The 21910-nt window shown below is 34.9% G+C and overlaps 1 protein-coding gene and 2 non-coding genes across 3 annotated transcripts in view; all 3 read right to left on the reverse strand.

The window, feature by feature from the left end:
• The window catches only part of LOC138709588 (kelch-like protein 5), a 54001-nt gene that overhangs the window by 22487 nt on the left and 9604 nt on the right, over nucleotides 1-21910 (reverse strand). Inside the window, exons 3-6 of the mRNA XM_069840471.1 lie at nucleotides 7502-7674; nucleotides 5144-5305; nucleotides 3238-3434; nucleotides 1473-1589 (exon numbers count right to left, since the gene is read on the reverse strand). Coding sequence (XP_069696572.1) covers nucleotides 1473-1589; nucleotides 3238-3434; nucleotides 5144-5305; nucleotides 7502-7674 — 649 coding nt within the window. The remainder of the gene's footprint in view (nucleotides 1-1472; nucleotides 1590-3237; nucleotides 3435-5143; nucleotides 5306-7501; nucleotides 7675-21910) is intronic.
• Nucleotides 12222-12303, reverse strand: TRNAL-AAG (transfer RNA leucine (anticodon AAG)). Its single transcript has one exon. It is a non-coding gene; the product is annotated as a tRNA-Leu (tRNA).
• On the reverse strand, nucleotides 21735-21806 carry TRNAE-CUC (transfer RNA glutamic acid (anticodon CUC)). The gene has a single exon. It is a non-coding gene; the product is annotated as a tRNA-Glu (tRNA).

A 21910-nucleotide genomic window follows, 5' to 3' on the forward strand; every position in this document is an offset into this window, starting at 1 on the left:
CATCCAATGGCGAATACCAGTACTTGACTTCAAGTCATTCACACAAATGTTCCCTTCTAGGAGAGATGCGCCTTAATTGTATATCTTTTAGTCACTAGCATTGCTTTCGTTTAGTCATGGAAGGCAATCATCAGTACATAACATTGGATGAGGATGATGATGGTGATTAATGAAGCAATGATGGAATTCTGGTACATATTGTTGAAGTATTTATTCTTCACCACACAGAGAGTGATGATAAAACAGCCAATCATAAAAAAGGAGAAGGAGGTGGTGGTGATTATCATGTAGAAGTGATGCTGGCAGTTGCTGGTGAACATGCGTGAGAAGATAGATGGTGGTCACGTGATTGAGAAGAAGTCAGAGCGTGGCTCAGTCGGTTAAGGCGCTTGCCTACCGGTTTGAAGTTGCGCTCGGGCGCGGGTTCGATCCCCGCTTGGGCTGATTACCTGGTTGGGTTTTTTCCGAGGTTTTCCCCAACCGTAAGGTGCATGCCAGGTAATCTATGGCGAATCCTCGGTCTCATCTCGCCAAATACCATCTCGCTATCACCAATCTCATCGACGCTAAATAACCTCGTAGTTGATACAGCGTCGTTAAATAACCAATTAAAAAAAATTTAAGAAGTCAGAGACAGTGGTGAAAGTTTACGAAAATAACAAGGAGATGACAATGATTTCAAAAATTATTTTGTAACTTAATTAGGAATGTCTCACTTCTGCCATGTAGGCCAAATTCATTGTTGTAAGGAAGTAGCTCCCTGTTATTATTAGGTTCATTGTTAACATCGTTTCCATTTTCCTCTTTCGCCTATTTCTTTTTTCATCTTCTTAAGGTTTGTCTACTTCCCACAAAATGATTCAAAATTCTTTGTCTTGCATTGTATCAAGTTAATAATATTATACTAGAGCTGCGTTTCTCAAACTACGGTCCGTGGACCACCTGTGGTCCTCGAGGTCTGCCCTTGTGGTCCTTCAAAAAAGACAGAAGAAAAAATAAAATTCGAACAAATTGCGTATCACACTGTAGCTTAAAATCTCAGAGTTTGCAAATGACACATGGCAATCGAATTTCACTTTTTCTCCCAGTACTGACATTTTATTAAATTTATTACCCTACCCGTCTATCGACTTCCCACTCTACTCTCAGCAACAAAAGGGGGATTTAAAGCACTATATACGTGGTGTTACTCGACTTTTTTCCCTGCACATCTGGCGCCGCGCCTGTAACCCAGCCAGGGACCACCTGAATTCATAACAGAGGACTAAAGTACCGAATCTTAATTCGATTTTAAAATATAAGTATACTGGTATTAAAATATGCTACGAAAATGATAAATTTGCTTTCGAAGGGAACAAGAGTAAGGTGGTCCGCGGAACTGTTCTGACTTTAAAAAGTGGTCCCCACTTCAAAAAAGTTTGAGAAAACGCTGTTAACTAGAGGAAACTGTTGCTGCTGTTATATTTTCTTACATGGAATATTTCTTCTTCTGAAGGCACATTGAGATCATCCGACGCCAAAAGTTTGGCTACTTCATCAGCTGGCAACATCAGAAACTCTTGATTTGGAATTACTTCCATAAAATGCTCCTGAAAATACAAGAAAACTATTTATTATCATTTTTTTTTTTTTTTGCGTAACAGACTAGTTAAAAGAACAATACTCATACATTTATTAGTGTGTCAGAACACAAATTTGATGTTTTGTTTAAATAGTATGAATGAACATATTACAAACAAAGACAAAAAGAAGATGTGGTTTCAGACTGTCACTGGCTTAGTAACAAGTTGCACTTTAGAAATTTATGTACATATTTTATAACTGATACTACATTAAGTGTCTATTCAGTATATTCAGTGTTGTACAGTCTGTATTACTAAATAACACAGATGCAGTTTTACTTTCATTTAAAAGAAATTTATTAGAACTAAACCATTTTTTGGCTTTATTAAAAACGGAATTAGTAAGAGTTTTCAATTCATTAATATCACTATGACTTGTCACGAAAGTGGTGTCATCAGCGAATACCACAGAATAAGCAGAGACATTGCACATCAAGTAATTAACCATTATTAAAAATAAAATGGGAGCCAACACTGATCCTTGAGGCACACCATATTTTACATTCATGAGCTTAGATTTATTTATATATATTTTTTGATGTGCCGAAGTACATATGATATTTCCATGCAGATATTCTGCGTCATCACATGATGAAAGAGTGATGGAACGGAGAAAAATTCTCTCTGGCGCCGGGGTTTGAACCCGGGTTTTCAGCTCTATGTGCTGATGCTTTATCCACTAAGCCACACCGGATACAATCCCGACGCCGTTTAGAATCGTCTCAGATTAAGCTACATCTCTTGGGTTCCCTCTAGCGGCCGCCCTCTGCACTACGTCATAGATGTCTATGAACGCAGGACCGAAGTCCATACATATGTTGAGGTGCACTCAGATGAGTGACTGATTGGCCGGGATCCGACGGTATGGGCGCCGTCTTAAATCACAAAGTGATTTATTACGCATATCATATATATTTTGATGTACCGAAGTACATACGATATTTCCATGCAGATATTCTGCGTCATCACATGATGAAAGAGTGACGGAACGGAGAAAAATTCTCTCCGTCTGATCCCGGCCAATCAGTCACTCATCTGAGTGCACCTCAACACATGTATGGACTTCGGTCCTGCGTTCATAGACATCTATGACGTAGTGCAGAGGGCGGCCACTAGAGGGAACCCAAGAGATGGAGCTTAATCTGAGATGATTCTAAACGGCGTCGGGATTGTATCCGGTGTGGCTTAGTGGATAAAGCATCAGCACGTAGAGCTGAAAACCCGGGTTCAAATCCCGGCGCCGGAGAGAATTTTTCTCCGTTCCATCACTCTTAGATTTATTGCCATCAATGAAGACACACTGCTGACGGTTACTAAAATAAGACACAAATAATTTTAATTCATTACCTCTAATACCATAATATTGTAATTTTTCTAATATAATATCATGTGAAGCTCCTGTATTGGTAGGCTGAGTAGAAAGAGAATTCTGGTATCTCTTAATATTTTGTTTTATTTGTTGAGTAAGTAGTAATTCATAATATTACTACTAATAATACTTATTATAAATTAATTATATAGTATACAGCAGTGGTATTCAATCCATGATATGTGTACCCCGGAGTACACGGTGTTATCTGTGTTACATTGTTACTAACAACATAAGAGTTCTTACGGTTGTGAAATTGTGGGCTACTTTAAGCAGGTCCATGCAGCCTTGTGTATCAGCGAAAAGACGGATACCAATACAATTCGAAGGATGGAGCTGCTTCATTAGAAAAGCACAGCATGCGTCCACAACTTCGTTCAGTTGTAGCAGACAGGCTGTACTTAGTAGGGTCTCCACTGTATCCTCTCGAAGTTCAATACGACCTACGGAATAACAACAAAGGAAGAAATAATATTTGTTAATCAACAATACTTCTCTCCAAGAATAAGCTAGTATTCTTTGTAAAATATGGGATGATTTCCGCATAAAAGTACGAATATTAGAGTTACTACTTCCTTAAAGTAGCTTGTTGCTAACTTATAAATAATAATATATTCTTATGAGCTAAGTACCGAGTATCTTACAATTCATTTTGGTTTTTGAGATAAATCAGTTCAAGATTATAAATTTATTTTAAGTTTTCAATCATATGATTTATCATTTTTGCAAAATTATTATTTGCTAATACATCTTACAGAAGAAATTTTATGAACGTTTTCACCTATATGGCATCATCAGATATTCAAAATGTTAACAACGAAATCTAAACGTAAGTCCAATAAGGTGTGCACAGTAATAAGCATAACAAAGATTTAAATAATTAATCATGAGTAATAAAATCTGATGTTGGTGTGAGAAATGTTCAATTTGACTAATCTGTGTTGTTTCGCCAAATTGCCGAAAAGTGAATTATAAAAATATAAACAATATAAAATATGAATGTAAATTACATAGAACTCATGTTACATTTGTTAAAGTCACTATTATATATATAAAAATTGATAAAATATAAAATATTTAATATTTGTACTTAATGTCTGTGAGACGGATTCTACGTGGTGTTATGCAAATATTACTGATGTTAACAATTAAATGGTGTATGTCTTATATGCAAAACATTTGTTGAAAATCTTCTGTGATGATTGTTCACCAGGTTCTTGATCTGTATTGTGTACATGTGGAATAAGTGCGGAATTCATTCATGCTATTTTAAGGTATATCAAGTTTTGTGATCGTTTTGGATTTGCGGTCACTGGAATATAAGCCTACACATTAAAGGCGTACTGGTAATTGAAATAATTATTTTGATGAACTTGTATGAAGGTTGTCCCATATTAGTATTGGAAAGATGAAGAGTTTACATGTTTATGTATGTGTGTCCACTGAAGTGTAAAACGTGTTCTCATTGTGAATTTACTGCGTACTGGGTGTTGGATGACTACATATAGAGTGTTTGCTTACATATTATAGGTTAATCAGGCAGCACACGATGGGCATGAAGACCATGCAAAATGTGGCAAACCATCTTCAACACACTTGGCAGTCCAGGATTGTGTTCGTGAAGTGTTTAGATTTAGGAATGGTTCTGTTGACATTATATTGCGTATTATTATTCTTCTGATTGTGTTAGTGAAGTGTTTAGATTTAGGAATGGTTGTGTTGACATACTGCGTGTTATTATTCTTCTGATTGTGTTAGTGAAGTGTTTAGATTTAGGAATGGTTGTGTTGATATACTGCGTGTTATTATTCTTCTGATTGTGTTAGTGAAGTGTTTAGATTAAGGAATGGTTGTGTTGACGGTAGATTGCGTGTTATTCTTCTGATTGTGATAGTGAAGTGTTTAGATTAAGGAATGGTTGTGTTGACGGTAGATTGCGTGTTATTCTTCTGATTGTGTTAGTGAAGTGTTTAGATTAAGGAATGGTTGTGTTGACGGTAGATTGCGTGTTATTCTTCTGATTGTGATAGTGAAGTGTTTAGATTTAGAAGTGGTTGTATTGGCGTTAAGATTGCTGTTTAGATTTAGGAGCGGTGGTCATAAACTATGTAAGAAGCAATGGTAAAACAGAATTATAATGTACCTATCCTACCTGTATAGCAGTAATGAACAAGCATCCACAGAGCATCTCCATCCACATCTTGAAGGACCACTTCACTCTGAGTGGCTTCACGCAGGTCACTCGTGAACATAGCAGCAAAATACTCAGAGCCAGCACTGAGAACAAGTCGATGTGCTGGTATATGTTTTGACCCTGCAAATATACAAAATATGCTGTTAAATATAAGGTTACCAGATAATCCCTGGCAAAAATCTGTCATCAGTTTTTAATAAACTTCTCAAGTTGTCCCTGATTTTCTAACGCAATTTTAGATTATTTTTGATAAGTCCTTAAGATCTACCATAAAACATTACAATAAAGATGGTGTGAGCAGATGACAAACAAAACTGTTAATATTTAATACAGTTCTCAAATAGACAGTATTGTATTGTATTGTATTTATTAACATTCCATGGTATTCATACATTGCTTACAGCTTGCAGTTTTTATACATTTTTTAGCACACACTGCATTGTTTCCTGCTTACTTCCAAGTAAGACCATTTCGTTCAGAATTGAGTTAAGCCCACATATTGCTTCCTAAGAATGAATTATAATGATTTATACAGTTTGAATTGAAAAGCCACTAAATTTGAAGCAAAAGGTTTGTTAAAAGTCACTGTTAGGTTGAAAATTCCCTCTATTTTCCACCAGTTGCTGTCAAAATCCTTTAATTTGTGAAACAGGATAGAGGGAATTTTGAATCTATAGGATTCAAATCTGCTATGAAGATACAAATGGGTATGATAAGAAGAAAGGATGGAAGAAAATGGAAGCAATTAAAAAGGAAGAGAAGGAAAGCAAAAAAGGGAACAGAAGATAAAGAAAGAAAATAGAAGAGAAGAAATAAGAAAAGAAGCAAAAGAAAACGAACTGAATAAAGAAATAGGAAGAAAGCAGCAAAGGAAGAAAAAGGAAAGGGGAAGTAAATTGAGAAGAAAAATAAACATCAATAAAAAGGAAAGAGAAAGAAAAATAATAAAAGTGGAAAGTAATGAATTTTATATTTATTAAATTACTAGCCGTACCCGTGCGCTCCGCTGCACCCGTTAGAAATAAATATAAAGCAATTACATAATTAAAATAGGACGTTTGATCCAGGGAACATTCGTGTTTGATAGAAGGATAAATCGTTTAATATGTTACTTAATTTAAATTGTATTTCTAAAATTAAAATGCGATCATTTTGATCCAGAGACCACTCATTTGGTCATAAAAATTATTTTAGGAAATACAGGACACAAATGTACAGAATAGCCTATCAAGTTTTCTGTGCATAAGAAGCTATTTTAATCTTACCTGTCCTCGATTCACTCAGAAGTTACTGTGATAACATTATAGCATTATGTCCATCTAGAGAAACTACACTTTCCAATGGTGAATTAATAATTAATTATACAAATCGGTTAATTTAGCTTCCGATAATACTTCATACAAACCAGAAACATACTCTGTAGGCTATCTTTCATAGCTTTCGATTGTTGTTGTCCAAGGCCCCTTATAGCCGAAGTCATTGGTTTTTTATTTCATTACACCGCCTTAGATGGCGATGTTATTGTAATTTTGAAACTCATTTATCTCATTAAATATCGGTCCTATCAAAATTTTGGATAGAATAAAACTTATCGGAAATTATTTTTAAAGAAACTTTTGTTATGTAATATTTTTCATTAAGGTTAATAATAAGGGAGATATTTCGATTTATTTAATTAAAGCCACCTTATAACCCCCCTTTTAAATAAAATATTTTGAATGCCATATAGCCTAAATTCTAAGTTACAACGAACTTAATTTATATTCCAATTTTCATATAAATCGGTTCAGCCATTTTCGCGTGAAAAGGTAACAAACATCCAGATAGACAGACAGACATACAAACAAAAATTTCAAAAAAGCGATTTTCGGTTTCAGGGTGGTTAATCATATATGTTAGGAGCAGTTATTTTTGGAAAATCGAAAATTACCAGAAAAATTTCGGCTACAGATTTATTATTAGTATAGATATATGGGTGTACTGCAAATATGGTATGAAGATACACGTGGGTATGGTAAGAAGAAAGGATGGAAGAAAAAATAAGAAATTAAAAAGAAAGAGAAAAAAAAGAAAGCAAAAAGTGGAATAGAAGATAAAGAAAGCAAGTAGAAGAGAAGAAACATAAGAAAAGAAACAAAAGAAAAAGAAGTGAATGAAGAAATAGAAAGAAAGCAGCAAGGAAAGAAAGTGAACAAAAAGAAGAAAGAGAGAATAAAACTGAGAAGAAAAATAAACATGCATAAAAAGAAAAGAGAAAGAAAAAATAATAAAAGCAGAAAGTAATGAAGCTTATATTTCTTAAACGATATACTATACCTGCTATTAATGTAACATCGGTGAGCTGGTTCTTCAATAAGTACGCCTCCATCCTGTTGAGACTCATCTCAGCATGATGTAGGGAGCGGAAACACTCATCATGAGCTGCGAGGCTTGATAGACTGTGCTCACTTCCTCCATCCCTTGGACTGGTCAGTCCATGATCAGACTGACTGTAATTTAATACCATGAATTGTAAGATGACAGCACAAAGTTGCACTGACCTCACAACTACATTTTGAGAGTGGGAAATTCCAGGTATTTCTGACAAAACTTATGAATGCACTTTTAAGGGGAGAGGATAGTAATTTTTAAAACTTTTTTCTTATTTGGTGTAAAATATTAATTTTTTGTATGTAGAGAGCTCATGGCTATAGCAACTCAACAAAATATAAATATTTTGAATAAATTATTTGGGAGGCAGATTTGAAAAAAAAAATGTACCCAATGCAGGATTTTACTAAACTCGATATATCTAAGCCATTTTTAAAGATAAATTCAAACACTATGTTACAATTTATTTGTAAAAGCACGCTTTACAAACTGTCTGTAACAGAAATTTGATATTAGTTCCTACATTTGTAAAATAAACAATTAAAATTTAATAACATTTTTTTTATTTTCTTTCTTGCAAACAGAGAGACTTATTTTTAAAATGAAATCAATTAGGGAAATTCCGTTACAGAGAAAAGTTTCCTAGTAGTCTAGAGAATGTGTATTCTAAATTTCATTCATATATCTTTAATAGTTCAAAAATTATATCGATTTTTGTCTGGCTATGTAGCGAAAAAAGTAAAGTTCCAGAAACAGCAATCAAAAGGGGGTGTGATTTAATAATCCAGAGCGCAGGAACTTAAAAAATGGCGTCTCAACATCCAATAAGGGCACAGATACCCACACAATGTTATACAATGTATTCCACACACATCACAGAGTATTTTAAAGAAAAATTTGGTTTTGAAAAAAAAATGAAGTTCCGGAAACAACAAACAAAAGGGCGGTGTGATTTAAAAATCCAGAGCGCAGGAAGTTTAAAAATGGCGTCTCAACAACTGATAAGGGCACAAATACCCACAAAATATTATACAATGTATTCTACACATATCACAGAGTATTTTAAGGAAAAAAATTGTTTTTTGAAAATTTACTCATTTTTCACCAAAAAATACCATCCTCTTCCCTTAACACATTTACAGAGTTTTAATTTTCCAAATAAATCTCTGCCTAATACATTTTGTGCACTGGAGCCGCTATCAAATTACATATAAATGGACGTCCAACAACATAATTTATGAATCTCTAAAGATTTACCAACTGGCCAGTAAGCAATTATTCGTAGTACTCATTTTTACTTAATCCATTATATATTGTATAGAGAAAAGATACAAAAATACTCTCAGATTGATTTTGATTTTGTGACAAATAGATTTTCGGTGTAGGCTATACTGTATAAAATCACAAAGAGCAGTTGAACATTCTGCTGTTTAATGCGGTTATTTCTCTTATTTTATTGGACGGTGTTTGTTCATATTCAGTATTTGCAAATCATATCATATAAATGTATAGCTGATACTGCATTGTTATCAAGATATGGCAGCATTGCGTTATTTCAAAGTCAGTCCATCAATTACCGTGGCTAAAATCGGAACTAACAGTCGGTGTTGTTTTGTGATTAAAAAGAGATGTATTCATAGTTGGCCATGTCTTGTAGTTATGGTGATGTTTTGTTGATTCATGATGTTGAGCATTGTAACTGAGATTAGTGTTATTTTTACTTTACTGAGTCCCGCACTTCGGGAGTTACGATAGATAGCGAAATCCGGTTGCGAAAGCCAGCTATAATGGCTGCGGAAATCATCGTGGTAACCACACGATACCGCCATTCTGGTTGGATGATCGTCCACCTCTGCTTCGGCATGTGAACGTGAGGCCAGCAGCCAGCTGGTCGGTCTGGGCTCTTCAAGGGCTATGGCGCCACGTATTATTATTATTATTATTATTATTATTATTATTATTATTATTATTATACTTCACTGAATTGCATAACATAAAAGTTGGCACTAGTACAGCATGGAGGAACCATACACAAACAGTGAAATTACTGATATGATCTTGATTTACGGTGACGTAAAAAACTATTCTGCTGCTTGCACCTATGCATCCCATTCTGTAGAAGTCATCTGGGGAGACAAGACCTGTCCTATGAATGTGCTGTGGCTATATCATCAATGGGTACAAAGCGGGATGAGAGGTTTTAGTCTGAGATGAACTTCCGTGTCGGTAGATACTATAATATTAACCATCAGGAAACAAACTCTCTTTCTGATGGCTTATTCTTTCCCCTTTCGCACAGGTCTCGCCTCCTCATCTATACCATGGATGTCATACCTACATTAGTTCAGCGAAACTGGGACAGATTTTTAAACTGATCTCTAATACCTGTACTGTGGTTATACTGAGACATTATTTTATTTTTACTAACATTTTTAATATTAACCTGGCTATATCTTTGGATTAAAGGTCTAGAACCGGAAACATCCCTTGCTCCCCCTCCAAGACTGGAGTTCGATGATACTGGCGTAAAATACAAATCACTTTACTAGGTATGGGAGGGAAGAAAAGTAGTTCATCCATTTACGTAAACTAGGAAATACCGCAATTTTGAGTTTGATAATTTTCATTAGGTTTTTGTTTAATCAAAATACAGCACTGTATTAACACTTAGTGTTTTTACTCACGAATTGAGCTATCCATTCGGACGTATTAATTATGCAGTGTATATTGTAGCCTACTGTTACAGCACATTAGCGTACACTATAGAGAATGAAGTTAAATTGATAAATAATCATAATATGGATATTTAAACACATTTTTTAAAATGGTGGCCGTTCACTTCGATACAGGCTTCAGTTCTTTTGTGCATATTATCGCACTATAGACTATTGCACCTAATTCCAATTACCAGTTTCATCCTTCGTACGAGTAACTCATGTTGAAATAATTCTGTACCTACTCTATAAAAGAGTACCTTACGTACTGTAAATTCAATCTTCACTTTTGTCCGACCCGCACAGATAACATTACTCAGACATGCTATCTACTGTCCGTCCAAGTGGTTATGTCGCAGGGTCGTAGAAAGGGGAAGGGGGAGATCACGTGACTATTAATTACTTAACGAGGCCCTTTTACTTAAGTTATTTTAAACAGTTGTATAATATTACGTAGACGTCCAATTTCTAACAGAAATTAATGTTTTCAGAAAAGAGCTACGACAGCCCAGCTACTAGACTTTACAGAGGGGCGAGCAGAAGCAGGTGGGGGAAACCGGGATGCGACGTAGGCAAACGGACGACTGTACCTGTGCGAAAATATGATTCAATATTGAAAGCTCTTTCGTCACTGGAAAACGCGAACATATTTCTGGAACGTACTATACTCACTAACTCAGTACTGCATACGCGGCCTCGGTTCTGTGTCGAGAACGGTTGGAAGTTTACTAGTAGAGGGGGTGGGAGTGAAGTACATTCAAAAACTCAAGTACAATAAAAATTGAAGTAAAAATAAAATGATGTCCCTGTACTTCATGGCACGAATCAATGTTTAGGGAAGGAGCGAAACGAGTTTTCTAATTTTGACGAGCACATTACCTGTGTAACATTATAAACGTGTTTCATACGTCATTTTTTTGTATGACAGCATTATAAAACGATTAATAAAGAAATAACATTAAATTTGTAATGATGGGTATTTGATATCATGGTCTATAAAGAAAAGGGTTGCTATGACAACAACTACGATATATTAAAATTAACAAGGCAAATTGTTTCACAATTATTTATATTAACTTCCAGATACGTTATGCCGTCATAAAAGAAGTCAATGATGTGGCATATTATGAACGATTTTCACTAACGATAAAGACAGCTTATAATGCTTGAGTGCAAAAAAATGAAGTACGAGTATTCTATACCCTTAGCTTTTAATATCAAGCATGAAGAATAGTTCTGATTAAAAAAATAACGTAATCTGAATGATATATTACAATTTTTATAGTAAGTATCTTATTTTGGTTAAAAATCAACTCATGATAAAATGAACTTACTTTTTACCAAAAATAGACCTATTGACAAACAATAACTCAGGTACTGAAATAAGAATTTAATTATTTTTAGTTTGATCTTGTTTAGAAAATGTAAACGTGTTTACATATTTCCACACAAATAAACATTAGTATATTACAATACAAAGTTGGGAAGTGCTTTCTACAAAATCAAGGAAAAGTTTGAAAAACGAGCAGAGCTAGTTTTTCAATTTCCGAGATTTTGTAATGCACTTCACAAACGTGTATTATACAACATTTTTTTCACGAACATATTTTTAAAATTGCAAATACAAAATCTTTTTTGGTTTGAAAATTTAGAGCAATATTATTCCAAAGCAACAAGTTTCTGTGTGGGAATTCTATCAAGGCCTAACAACAATAGCTGTAAATACAGCAACAAACACGATCGTGCAAAAACGTATTTTTTTCCTCTGATTAACGTGCATTCAGAGGTACATGCATTAGAATTTTAACTACTCTAGAATTAAATGCAGAGAGGAACTAATTTATATTAATCATACATTATTTTACGAAGTATATATTATATATAAAGAATATTTTCTAAATTTCACAAATCCTATGCAAAACACAACAAATAGATACAAGAAAAAAAAAATATGGCAGCGGTGGGATTCGAACCCACGCCTCCGAAGAGACTGGTGCCTTAAACCAGCGCCTTAGACCGCTCGGCCACGCTACCGTGCTTTGCAAAGCAAGCTAAACACACATACCATCATGCTTCAAATATGTTCTTGCCTTGATCTATATCTGTACACATTATTGAGGCTGGCACTCCTATTAGCCGTCGGTCGTTCTCCACGTTTCTGTGACGACGAAGAACTGAGCTGACTTGCACTTGCACTGTAGAAACGTCGTTTATTTGGAGATGAATTCAACACTTTTCGCATAATGCACGCCTTTTTTTTTTATCTCGAGAGCCACGAACAAATAATAGAATATAGGCCTAATATGTTTTAATTCAACTCAATTGTTTTACGTAATGTGGTAATACCTATTATGTAATAGGACAGTACTGCAAATTGCCTGTTAATAATAACACGATTGCAAACTTTATGACAGTTTCTTCTTCTACAATGCATGAAATGTGTTACAATTGCATTCACATACAAGCAATTACATCATTGATATACCACGCGACATTCATTCATGTAGCTTCTTCCCCCCCAATAAAATCCATAGAGCTAGCTCCTGTGGCGTTTTACCCTGCAGAGACGACACCACCCACCACGCACAGAGCTTCCCAGGCGACTGCTGTAATACGCTGTAATGCAGCACATCGGACAGCGCAATGCTTCGGTACCTGATAGAGCGCACACTGATAACGGGATAATTTGTTTCCGACAGATAAAACAAATGCACATATAGGTAGGTAGGTCTACCTACTAATGAATATAGAGAGCGGAGAGCGTTATATACTTATACAGGGACATCGTTTTATTTTTACTTCAATTTTTATTGTACCTGAGTTTTTTAATGTACTTTACTCTCACCCCCTCTACTAGTAAACTTACAACCGTCCTCCACACAAAGCCAAGACCGCGTACACAGTACTGAGTTAGTGAGTACAGTACGTTCCAGAAATATATTCACGTTTTCCAGTGACGAAAGAGCTTTCAATATTGAATCATATTTTCGCACAGGTACTGTCCGTTTGCCTACGTCGCATCCTGGTTTCCCCCACTCGCTTCTGTTCGACCCTCTGTAAAGTCTAGTAGCTGGGCTATCTTAGCTCTTTTCTGAAAACATTAATTTCTGTTAGGAATTGGACGTCTACGTAATATTATACAACTGTTTAAAATAACTTAAGTAAAAGGGCCTCGTTAAGTAATTAATAGTCACGTGATCTCCCCCCTCCCCTTTCTACGACCCTGCGACATAACCACTTGGACGGACAGTAGATAGTATGTCTGAGTAATGTTATCTGTGCGGGTCGGACAAAAGTGAAGATTGAATTTACAGTACGTAAGGTACTCTTTTATAGAGTAGGTACAGAATTATTTCAACATGAGTTACTTGTACGACGGACGAAACTGGTAATTGGAATTAGGTACAATAGTCTATAGTGCGATAATACGCACAAAAGAACTGAAGCCTGTATCGAAATGAACGGCCACCATTTTAAAAAATGTGTTGAAATATCCATATTATGATTATTTTTCAATTTAACTTCATTCTCCATATTGTACGCTAATGTGCTGTAGACAGTACAATATACGCTGCATAATGAATACGTCCGAATGGATAGCTCAATTCGTGAGTAAAAACACTTATTGTTAATACAGTACTATATTTTCATTAAACAAAAACCTAATGAAAATTATCAAACTCAAAATTGCGATATTTCCTAGTTTACGTAAATGGATGAACTACTTTTCTTCCCTCCTATACCTAGTAAAGTGATTTGTATTTTACGCCAGTATCATCGAACTCCAGGCTTGGAAGGGGGAGCAAGCGGTGTTTCCGGTTCTAGAACTTTAATCCAAAGATATAGCCAGGTTAATATTAAAAATGTTAGTAAAAATAAAATGATGTCCCTGTATATATAATCTAATACAGTATGTTTATTTTTGTCATGTGCCGAATGTTGCAGCATTAAGAATCATTCTTTAACATTGACGGCCGGCTAAGGAGTCATCGCGTCCTCCCTACTAAAAATTTCGAATTTATATTATTATTATTATCATCTCTGCAAGTCAATCTTTTTTCAGCAGATGTACGAATAATGCGGTTAGATCTTCAATTTAAGCTCACAGTGTTACTATGTGATGTTAAATGAAAGCTAGATGTAAGGACTTGCCAAATGTTGAACTTTTCAAATCTTTGCCAAAAAACAAATATCCGAAGCTTCGTTCTTTCGCTTGCTCTGTTGAAGCCATGTTCGCTACAACTTACGTTTGTGAAAAATTATTTTCAACAATGAAAATAGTAAAAACCAAATTTAGATCACGATTGACAGACAAATACCTTCGTGATCAACTACGACTGGCAGTAAGTGACATAATTCCTGATTTTGAAACTCTGTCGTAGAGACATTCTGAAGACAGTTAATTTTAGGTTGTGATAATGTGTCCTATGTTTTCTTGTTCATTCCTTTCTTCGTTACACATACTAAACATTAGTTTGTAGCCTTGTACTGTATAAAATTTTATTTAAGTGCTTGACGTAAGGAAAATGAAAATCCGTTAATAAGTCAGACAGTTGCTTCACTTCCCCTTCGGGTGTCCGCCTCCCTCCATATGTGCTATGCAGGTTGCAGGTTACACTGTGGCTCGGCGCACGATTACATTTTCGCCACGGCTGCTCTAGAGTATGCCATTAGGAAAGTTCAGGATAATAGAGAGGGTTTGGAATTGAACAGGTTACATCAGCTGCTTGTCTATGCGGATGACGTGAATATGTTAGGAGAAAATCCACAAACGATTAGGGAAAATATGAGAATTTTACTTGAAATAAGTAAAGAAATAGGTTTGGAAGTAAATCCCGAAAAGACAAAGTATATGATTATGTCTCGTGACGAGAATATTGTACGAAATGGAAATATACCTAAAAATTGCAAATTTATCTTTTGAAGAGGTGGAAAAATTCAAATACCTGGGAGCAACAGTAACAAATATAAATGATACTCGGGAGGAAATTAAACATATGGGAAATGCCTGTTATTACTCGGTTGAGAAGCTTTTATCATCCAGTCTGCTGTTAAAAAGTCTTAAAGTTAGAATTTATAAAACAGTTATATTACCGGTTGTTCTGTATGGTTGTGAAACTTGGACTCTCACTTTGAGAGAGGAACATAGGTTAAGGGTGTTTGAGAATAAAGTGCTTAGGAACATATTTGGGGCTAAGAGGGATGAAGTTACAGGAGAATGGAGAAAGTTACACAACACAGAACTGCACGCACTGTATTCTTCACCTGACATAATTAGGAACATTAAATCCAGACGTTTGAGATGGGCAGGGCATGTAGCACGTATGGGCGAATCCAGATATGCATAAAGAGTGTTTGGCCGGAGGGAAAAACGCCTTTGGGGAGGCCGAGACGTAAATGGGAGCAGTGACGTCGCCAGAATCAGAATAAGTGGGGTGCGGATGGGGTGCGAGATTTAAAATTGGGGGGCGAGCTGTAAAAATGTGGTACATAAAAAATCCAAAATGCTCTTTCATACACTTGCGCGCATACTACGAGTATACATCTGTTTAATATTATTATTATTATTATTATTATTATTATTATTGCTCATCACATCCATTACGATACACTATGGGACGTAGTTTTTTCACATCCAAGAAATTGTTTGTTTTTGTTCTTCAAAATAATTTATGCCTAGTATTTTGTTAATAAATTGCCCTTTGGGGTGCGGAAAGGGGTGCTCCGATTTTTTATGGGTGCTTGCGCACCCTTTCGCACCCCCCTAGCGACGTCCCTGAATGGGAGGATAATATTAAAATGGATTTGAGGGAGGTGGGATATGATGATAGAGACTGGATTAATCTTGCTCAGGATGGGGACCAATGACGAGCTTATGTGAGGGCGGCAATGAACCTCCGGGTTCCTTAAAAGCCAGCAAGTATTATTATTATTATTATTATTATTATTATTATTATTATTATTATTATTATCAGGGCCTGAATTTTGATGACCTAAAAATATCTATAAAATTACCTGAAAATCAATAAAATGATCTAAAAATGACTTAAAAATTGTTGTCTTCATTTTAGGGTATGACAGTACAGCACAGTTATTACTTCTGTAACGTTAGAACTGAAATTAAAAACTAATATTAATTTAAACTTGGGAATTTGTATATTCTAGGAAAGATCACGTATAAAAAATATTACCTTATTCAGAATTACTTCCACCAGCATGCGCAGGTTCTCGAAAGCTAGGGAACGCCTGTCGTCGGAAAGCACGTTTTTGTCTTGTGAAAAACTCCTTTTCACATCCGCTGATACAACTGACTGGCAGTGATATCTTTTTCAATGCTTCACAGAAGTCTCTGTAAAAATCTGACGATTTATTCTCTTTCGTGGATACACTTTGATGTGTTAAAAGTTGCGTGGATTTTCTTCTTACTTGCGAATTTCACTGCCCGTATATGCTCATCGCGACCCACATGTTGAACAGTGAATTTTCTTTTGGCTGATATCTTTGTTTCGCACAACTTACAAAATAATATTTCACCGTCCGTAGAGGAAACATCATCTCAAAATTCAGATATAATCTGTCTTAAAAATGACTTTATTTTAGGCCTGGCTGAATGGAACTATGAAAACTGAACACCAAACATTCCTCTCTGATAATGTGTAATTAACTAAATCTGTGATAGTGAAAACAACCAATCAAACGCTAGCCGTAACAGGAAGTAGCTAAAATAACTTCTTTCAACATGTACGTATGTACATTGTCGAGCGGCATGTTTTTTTTTTAATACAGGCAGATTGGAAATACGAAAATTGGCTGCAGTGACAACAATAAGTATATCCCCTGATCATAATATTGTGGTTTAAACCCCTGATCAGGGATTACCATGGATTGCAAGACGCAACAAGAAAAGTACATGTATCCATCAAAACTTACTAAAAAAAAAGAGGTACAATGCCGCCCCTAGACAGTGTTAAAAATTTCCGCTTCCATAACTCCCACAAACAATTTTATAAGCAGCTATTATACAGGTCACGTTTCGTTTAAATTAGTTTTAAATGAAATGTTAACAATAATTCAGAAAACAATAAATTACTGGGATCAAAATACATGAATCTTGTGAATTATAAAGATTTCCTTCGCATTTTCTTCACTGATGATGTCATCAAAATCGATCTGATGAAGCACATCAGACCTGCAGAAAAGTATATTCTATTATCCATGTGCTAAAAAGGGTAAATGTTCATCTCCCCTCTTGCTTAAAAAAGTCCCTTGTGCAGACACTTGTATTTCCCTATTTTGACTATGCTGACATTTTACTGACTGACCTCTCCAGCGACAACAAAATGAAACTTCAACGTACTCATATTTTGTGTGTACGTTTTGTAAGCAATGTTCGTAAATATGATCATATTACCCCATCCCTGGAAGCAATAGGTTGGCTTAAACTAGACAAGAAAAGAAATTTACATTCACTTCTCCTTCTCTTCGAAATCTTGAACTCTTCTATTCTTTCGTACCTGTCGTCTCGCTTCACTTACCTTTCTTCCCAACATAATCTGAACACACGCTCTCGCCATGAAACAATACTAACAATACCATCCCATCGCACCTCCTCATACTCATCCTCTTTCACAATAGCCCTGCCAAGACTCTGGAATTCGCTACCTGCTAGCATCAGGGACTGTCGAAATAAAATTGAATTCAAACGCAAACTTACTAGGCACTTGGTCAGTAATTGATTTCTTGTAAATAGTTCCTTTAATCTATCACAAAATATTTCAATATCCAGTAATTTCATCACTATACAATTTTGTTATTCTAGGTTTAATTTGTAATTCAGTAAATATAAAATATTCTTTGTTTTTGTATGATAAATTATCTAGCTTTAATTAGTCAGGTAATCTTTTCGTACTTTGATTTTTATTGTAGTTGTAATTGTAAATTTAATACTAATTGTAATTTTAATTGTAATAGTAAATTTAATACTAATTGTAATTTTATTCTTCATATTATAGTTGGAATCTCCTGGTATAGGGGCAGAGAAGGCCTAACGACCTTATGTCTACCAGGTTAAATAAATAAATACTAATACTAATACTCGATATAAAGAAACATATTCAAACTTATTCATTGTTGAAACAAAATTGATTTGTGAAAGGCAGGCTGTGGTTTATTTTTAAGCATTGGTTTTGTTGGTAGTATAATTATTATTAGTATTTCCAAAATAAACTCCAACTTTTTGCAGAATAAACCTTTCATATCGAATATTATATAGTGTACATACTGGAAAGTGATTAAATACAAGGGCAACCGCAGGATCCAATCTCAGTGGTAGCATGATGGTTAGAAAATTATAGGAAATGGATGGACGAGGAGAGAGAAAATTGAACATTAAAATAGCCAGTTCTGAAAACTAAATTACCTTGCGCGCGCATTCATAGTTCATAGCACTCGTTTTTGTTGAATTGTTTACCGAGAGTTTGAGAAAACATGCATCGTGCACGCAGAGAAATAAAAAACGTGTAAAAATAAAAATTCCCCCCTGTGGGCGTCCTTGATTAAATAGTATTGTTGACGATATAATTTTATAGCAAATGTAACTGAGAGTCGTATAGCGATAAATAATATACACACACATCAAATTTTATTTTCAAGAATGCATTCTTGTTTATGAGCGACAATGCGACTTCCACAAGGTGTTCAAGAAGAAACTTCAGAAAAGATTTACCAACAAGCAGGGTTGCCAGATTTTAGATATACCAAGGAGGGACATATTTCCTCCATCATTACAGCACTTACGTTTCGTCTTAAAAAAAAAAAAAAAAAAAAAAAAAAAAAAAACTGTGGCCGTAAGGAAAAAGAGCCTAAGTAAAAATTGTATACTTTTCAGGAGAGCAGTAGAAAGATTGAAACTGGTGTCAATTATACAGTTTTTTTAATTAAGAGGTTTTCCCTGGATGTTATTTGTTTATATTTCTTCTAAAACAGATAATGTTGCTCATTTAACAATTTTCTTGATTATTTCCAAAAATAGCCGCACTTAAGCCCTTTTAAAACTAGAACCCAAACTGAGTAGAAGGGACTATGCAAACATAAGACCTTTTTCATGTCAAGATAAATGAGAAATGTAAATTATTAGGAATGGGTCTTAAACAATTATAGGACTGTTTACCCTGGTGCTTAAAGTTTTAAATATTAAATATGGTTTATTTAACGACGCTCGCAACTGCAGAGGTTATATCAGCGTCGCCGGTGTGCCGGAATTTTTGTCCCGCAGGAGTTCTTTTACATGCCAGTAAATCTACTGACATGAGCCTGTCGCATTTAAACACACTTAAATGCCATCGACCTCGGCCGGGATCGAACCCGCAATCTCGAGCATAGAAAGCCAGCGCTATACCAACTGCGCTACCGAGGGTGACTTAAAGTTTTAAAAGGAAAGGGCGTCAGTATGTGATAAAATGGCTAAAATACAAGTTAAACCTTTTTAATAGGCAAGCATGGAAAGTAAACATGTGATGTTTGTAAGGAATAAAGTATTAAATATTCTCAAGTCCTTTATTCTGTGTGTGGTCGATTCAAAAAGTACTTAGGACATCTGGTAACGCTCAATAAATCCAGTCAGGAGTCTTATTTCACTTTAACCGTTTTACCAGATTGTAGAGAATTGTTTCTGCTTTCAGAATATATAAAAATCTCATTTTCACAAAAAATTGACTTAAGACCTTTTTCTTCCCGGCCACAGAAATTATCCTCTATATGCAGTTCAAGTGACTAATAATAACCTCAAAATTTCAATTTTAATAAAAAAAAATATGTTGTAGGTACAGGTTTCCAAGTACAAAACAATATTTACCTGGCTGTAAGTTAACATCACGTTTCTCAGGCGTCTTTCAGAAGGGCTTGTGGCAATAATATTATGCCAAATTATTAACTTAATGACTTAATAATAGTTCTGTCTCATAGTTTTCCCCAGCTGTTTATTATTAAAAGTAAAGCACAAATTCCAGAAGATGCATCACACGTGACGAAAATAGTTACTAGGCAACGATAAAATTACACAAGTGATGTTAATTTTCTGAAGGAGGGACTTTTTGCGTCCCGTCTCGAATCGAAGCGGAACTCGGGATTTTTATATGAAAATCGGGACATCTGGCAACCCTGCCAACAAGTGTTTTTGCAGTCCGTGTTTTGTATTTTATAACATTTTATTTGCGATATTCTCATTATCAGCATTTTGATCCTACAGTATGTAACAGCCCAAAAATATTTACGTTCCGCCATATTAGTTTCAAACTAGGCAGATCTTTCATAAAAGTTAACAAGAGCACTTACATTTTATAAAATATATTCTATCAAAGAAACTTTTATAAAAGAAACCCATTACACTGTCATATATTTTATAAAAGATCTTTGACAAAGAACTTTGATAGTGTAATACCAGCCTAATACAGGTCTACCATTTGTTCATAATATCATTAATATCTAGTGACTAGTATCTATTAAAAAATCAGTCAATTCATCCAGGAATGACGACCTAGTTCTCGGATGACAATCATGAAATTGAATATGTTTATTTAAAAAGAGAGGCAGACGCTAAATAACCAAAGATGTAGATAAAGCATCATAAAATAACCTACTAAAAATTAAAAAGAGAGGCAGAAAACACGAACGGGAGATTTACTCGCTATCAGATCTAATAATTTTCTTATTCATTTCTTTCTTTTATATATATATATATATCGTTGTTGGTAACTCTATAGCAGATTATACAGTTTCATTTATACTACTCAGAAGGCCTTAATTAAGGATATGCTAATTTTAAATATATTTTTTATTTATAAGTATAATTTTATAGTCATCTTCTAAGATTTTATTTTATAATTGATAATCAATGGTGCTTAATTATTACATCTTATTTTATAACAATATTCATATTTAATTGATTACATTTGTTTGCTATTAATTTCCGGATCCTCGTGGTCATTCTTAATTAAGGCCGGACGAGTTATTTCTCTCTCTCTCTAGATGCTTTATGGTTGTGCTAACAGATGGAGTTCTATAAATATGAAATGGAAAATAAAACGGTATAATCAGACGACATGTCTCTTAAATATTTATAAAATATGCTTCGAATACTACAGCCACACACATGCCAACTTTTGCGGTTAAGGATATCTACATTAATTAGTTTGAAAAAGTAACATTGTAAGCATTGATGAACTTCTGCCTAAGCATAGTTGGCAGCTACATAGGGGGGCCCGGTTAGGGAGAAAAAAAACGCACCTTAAATAAATAAAAAATAAAAGTAAAGTTTGTTTTTGCTAAATTAGCAAAAATGGGGACTCTATTAACTGCCTAGGGGCCCTGGGTTTCTATGTCCAGGCCTGAATAAAAGACGTACGCGTGCTTATGGAATATTTTGTGATAAAACATTGAATGAGGGGAAAAAAAGAGATGGAAAAAATTTCCGGTACCGGGAATCGAACCCGAGCCTCCTGGGTGAGAGCCAGGTATCCTAACCACTAGACCATACCGGAATGCTACAAACAATAGTTACGATATAAATATAATATAATTATAGAGTTCGAATATTTGAAATTGTGAACTTCATAGTGCCTAAGTCACGGTTACTCTTATCTAC

This window comes from Periplaneta americana, chromosome 11 (genome assembly GCF_040183065.1).
Source record: "Periplaneta americana isolate PAMFEO1 chromosome 11, P.americana_PAMFEO1_priV1, whole genome shotgun sequence".
In the NCBI taxonomy this organism is placed as follows: domain Eukaryota; kingdom Metazoa; phylum Arthropoda; class Insecta; order Blattodea; family Blattidae; genus Periplaneta; species Periplaneta americana.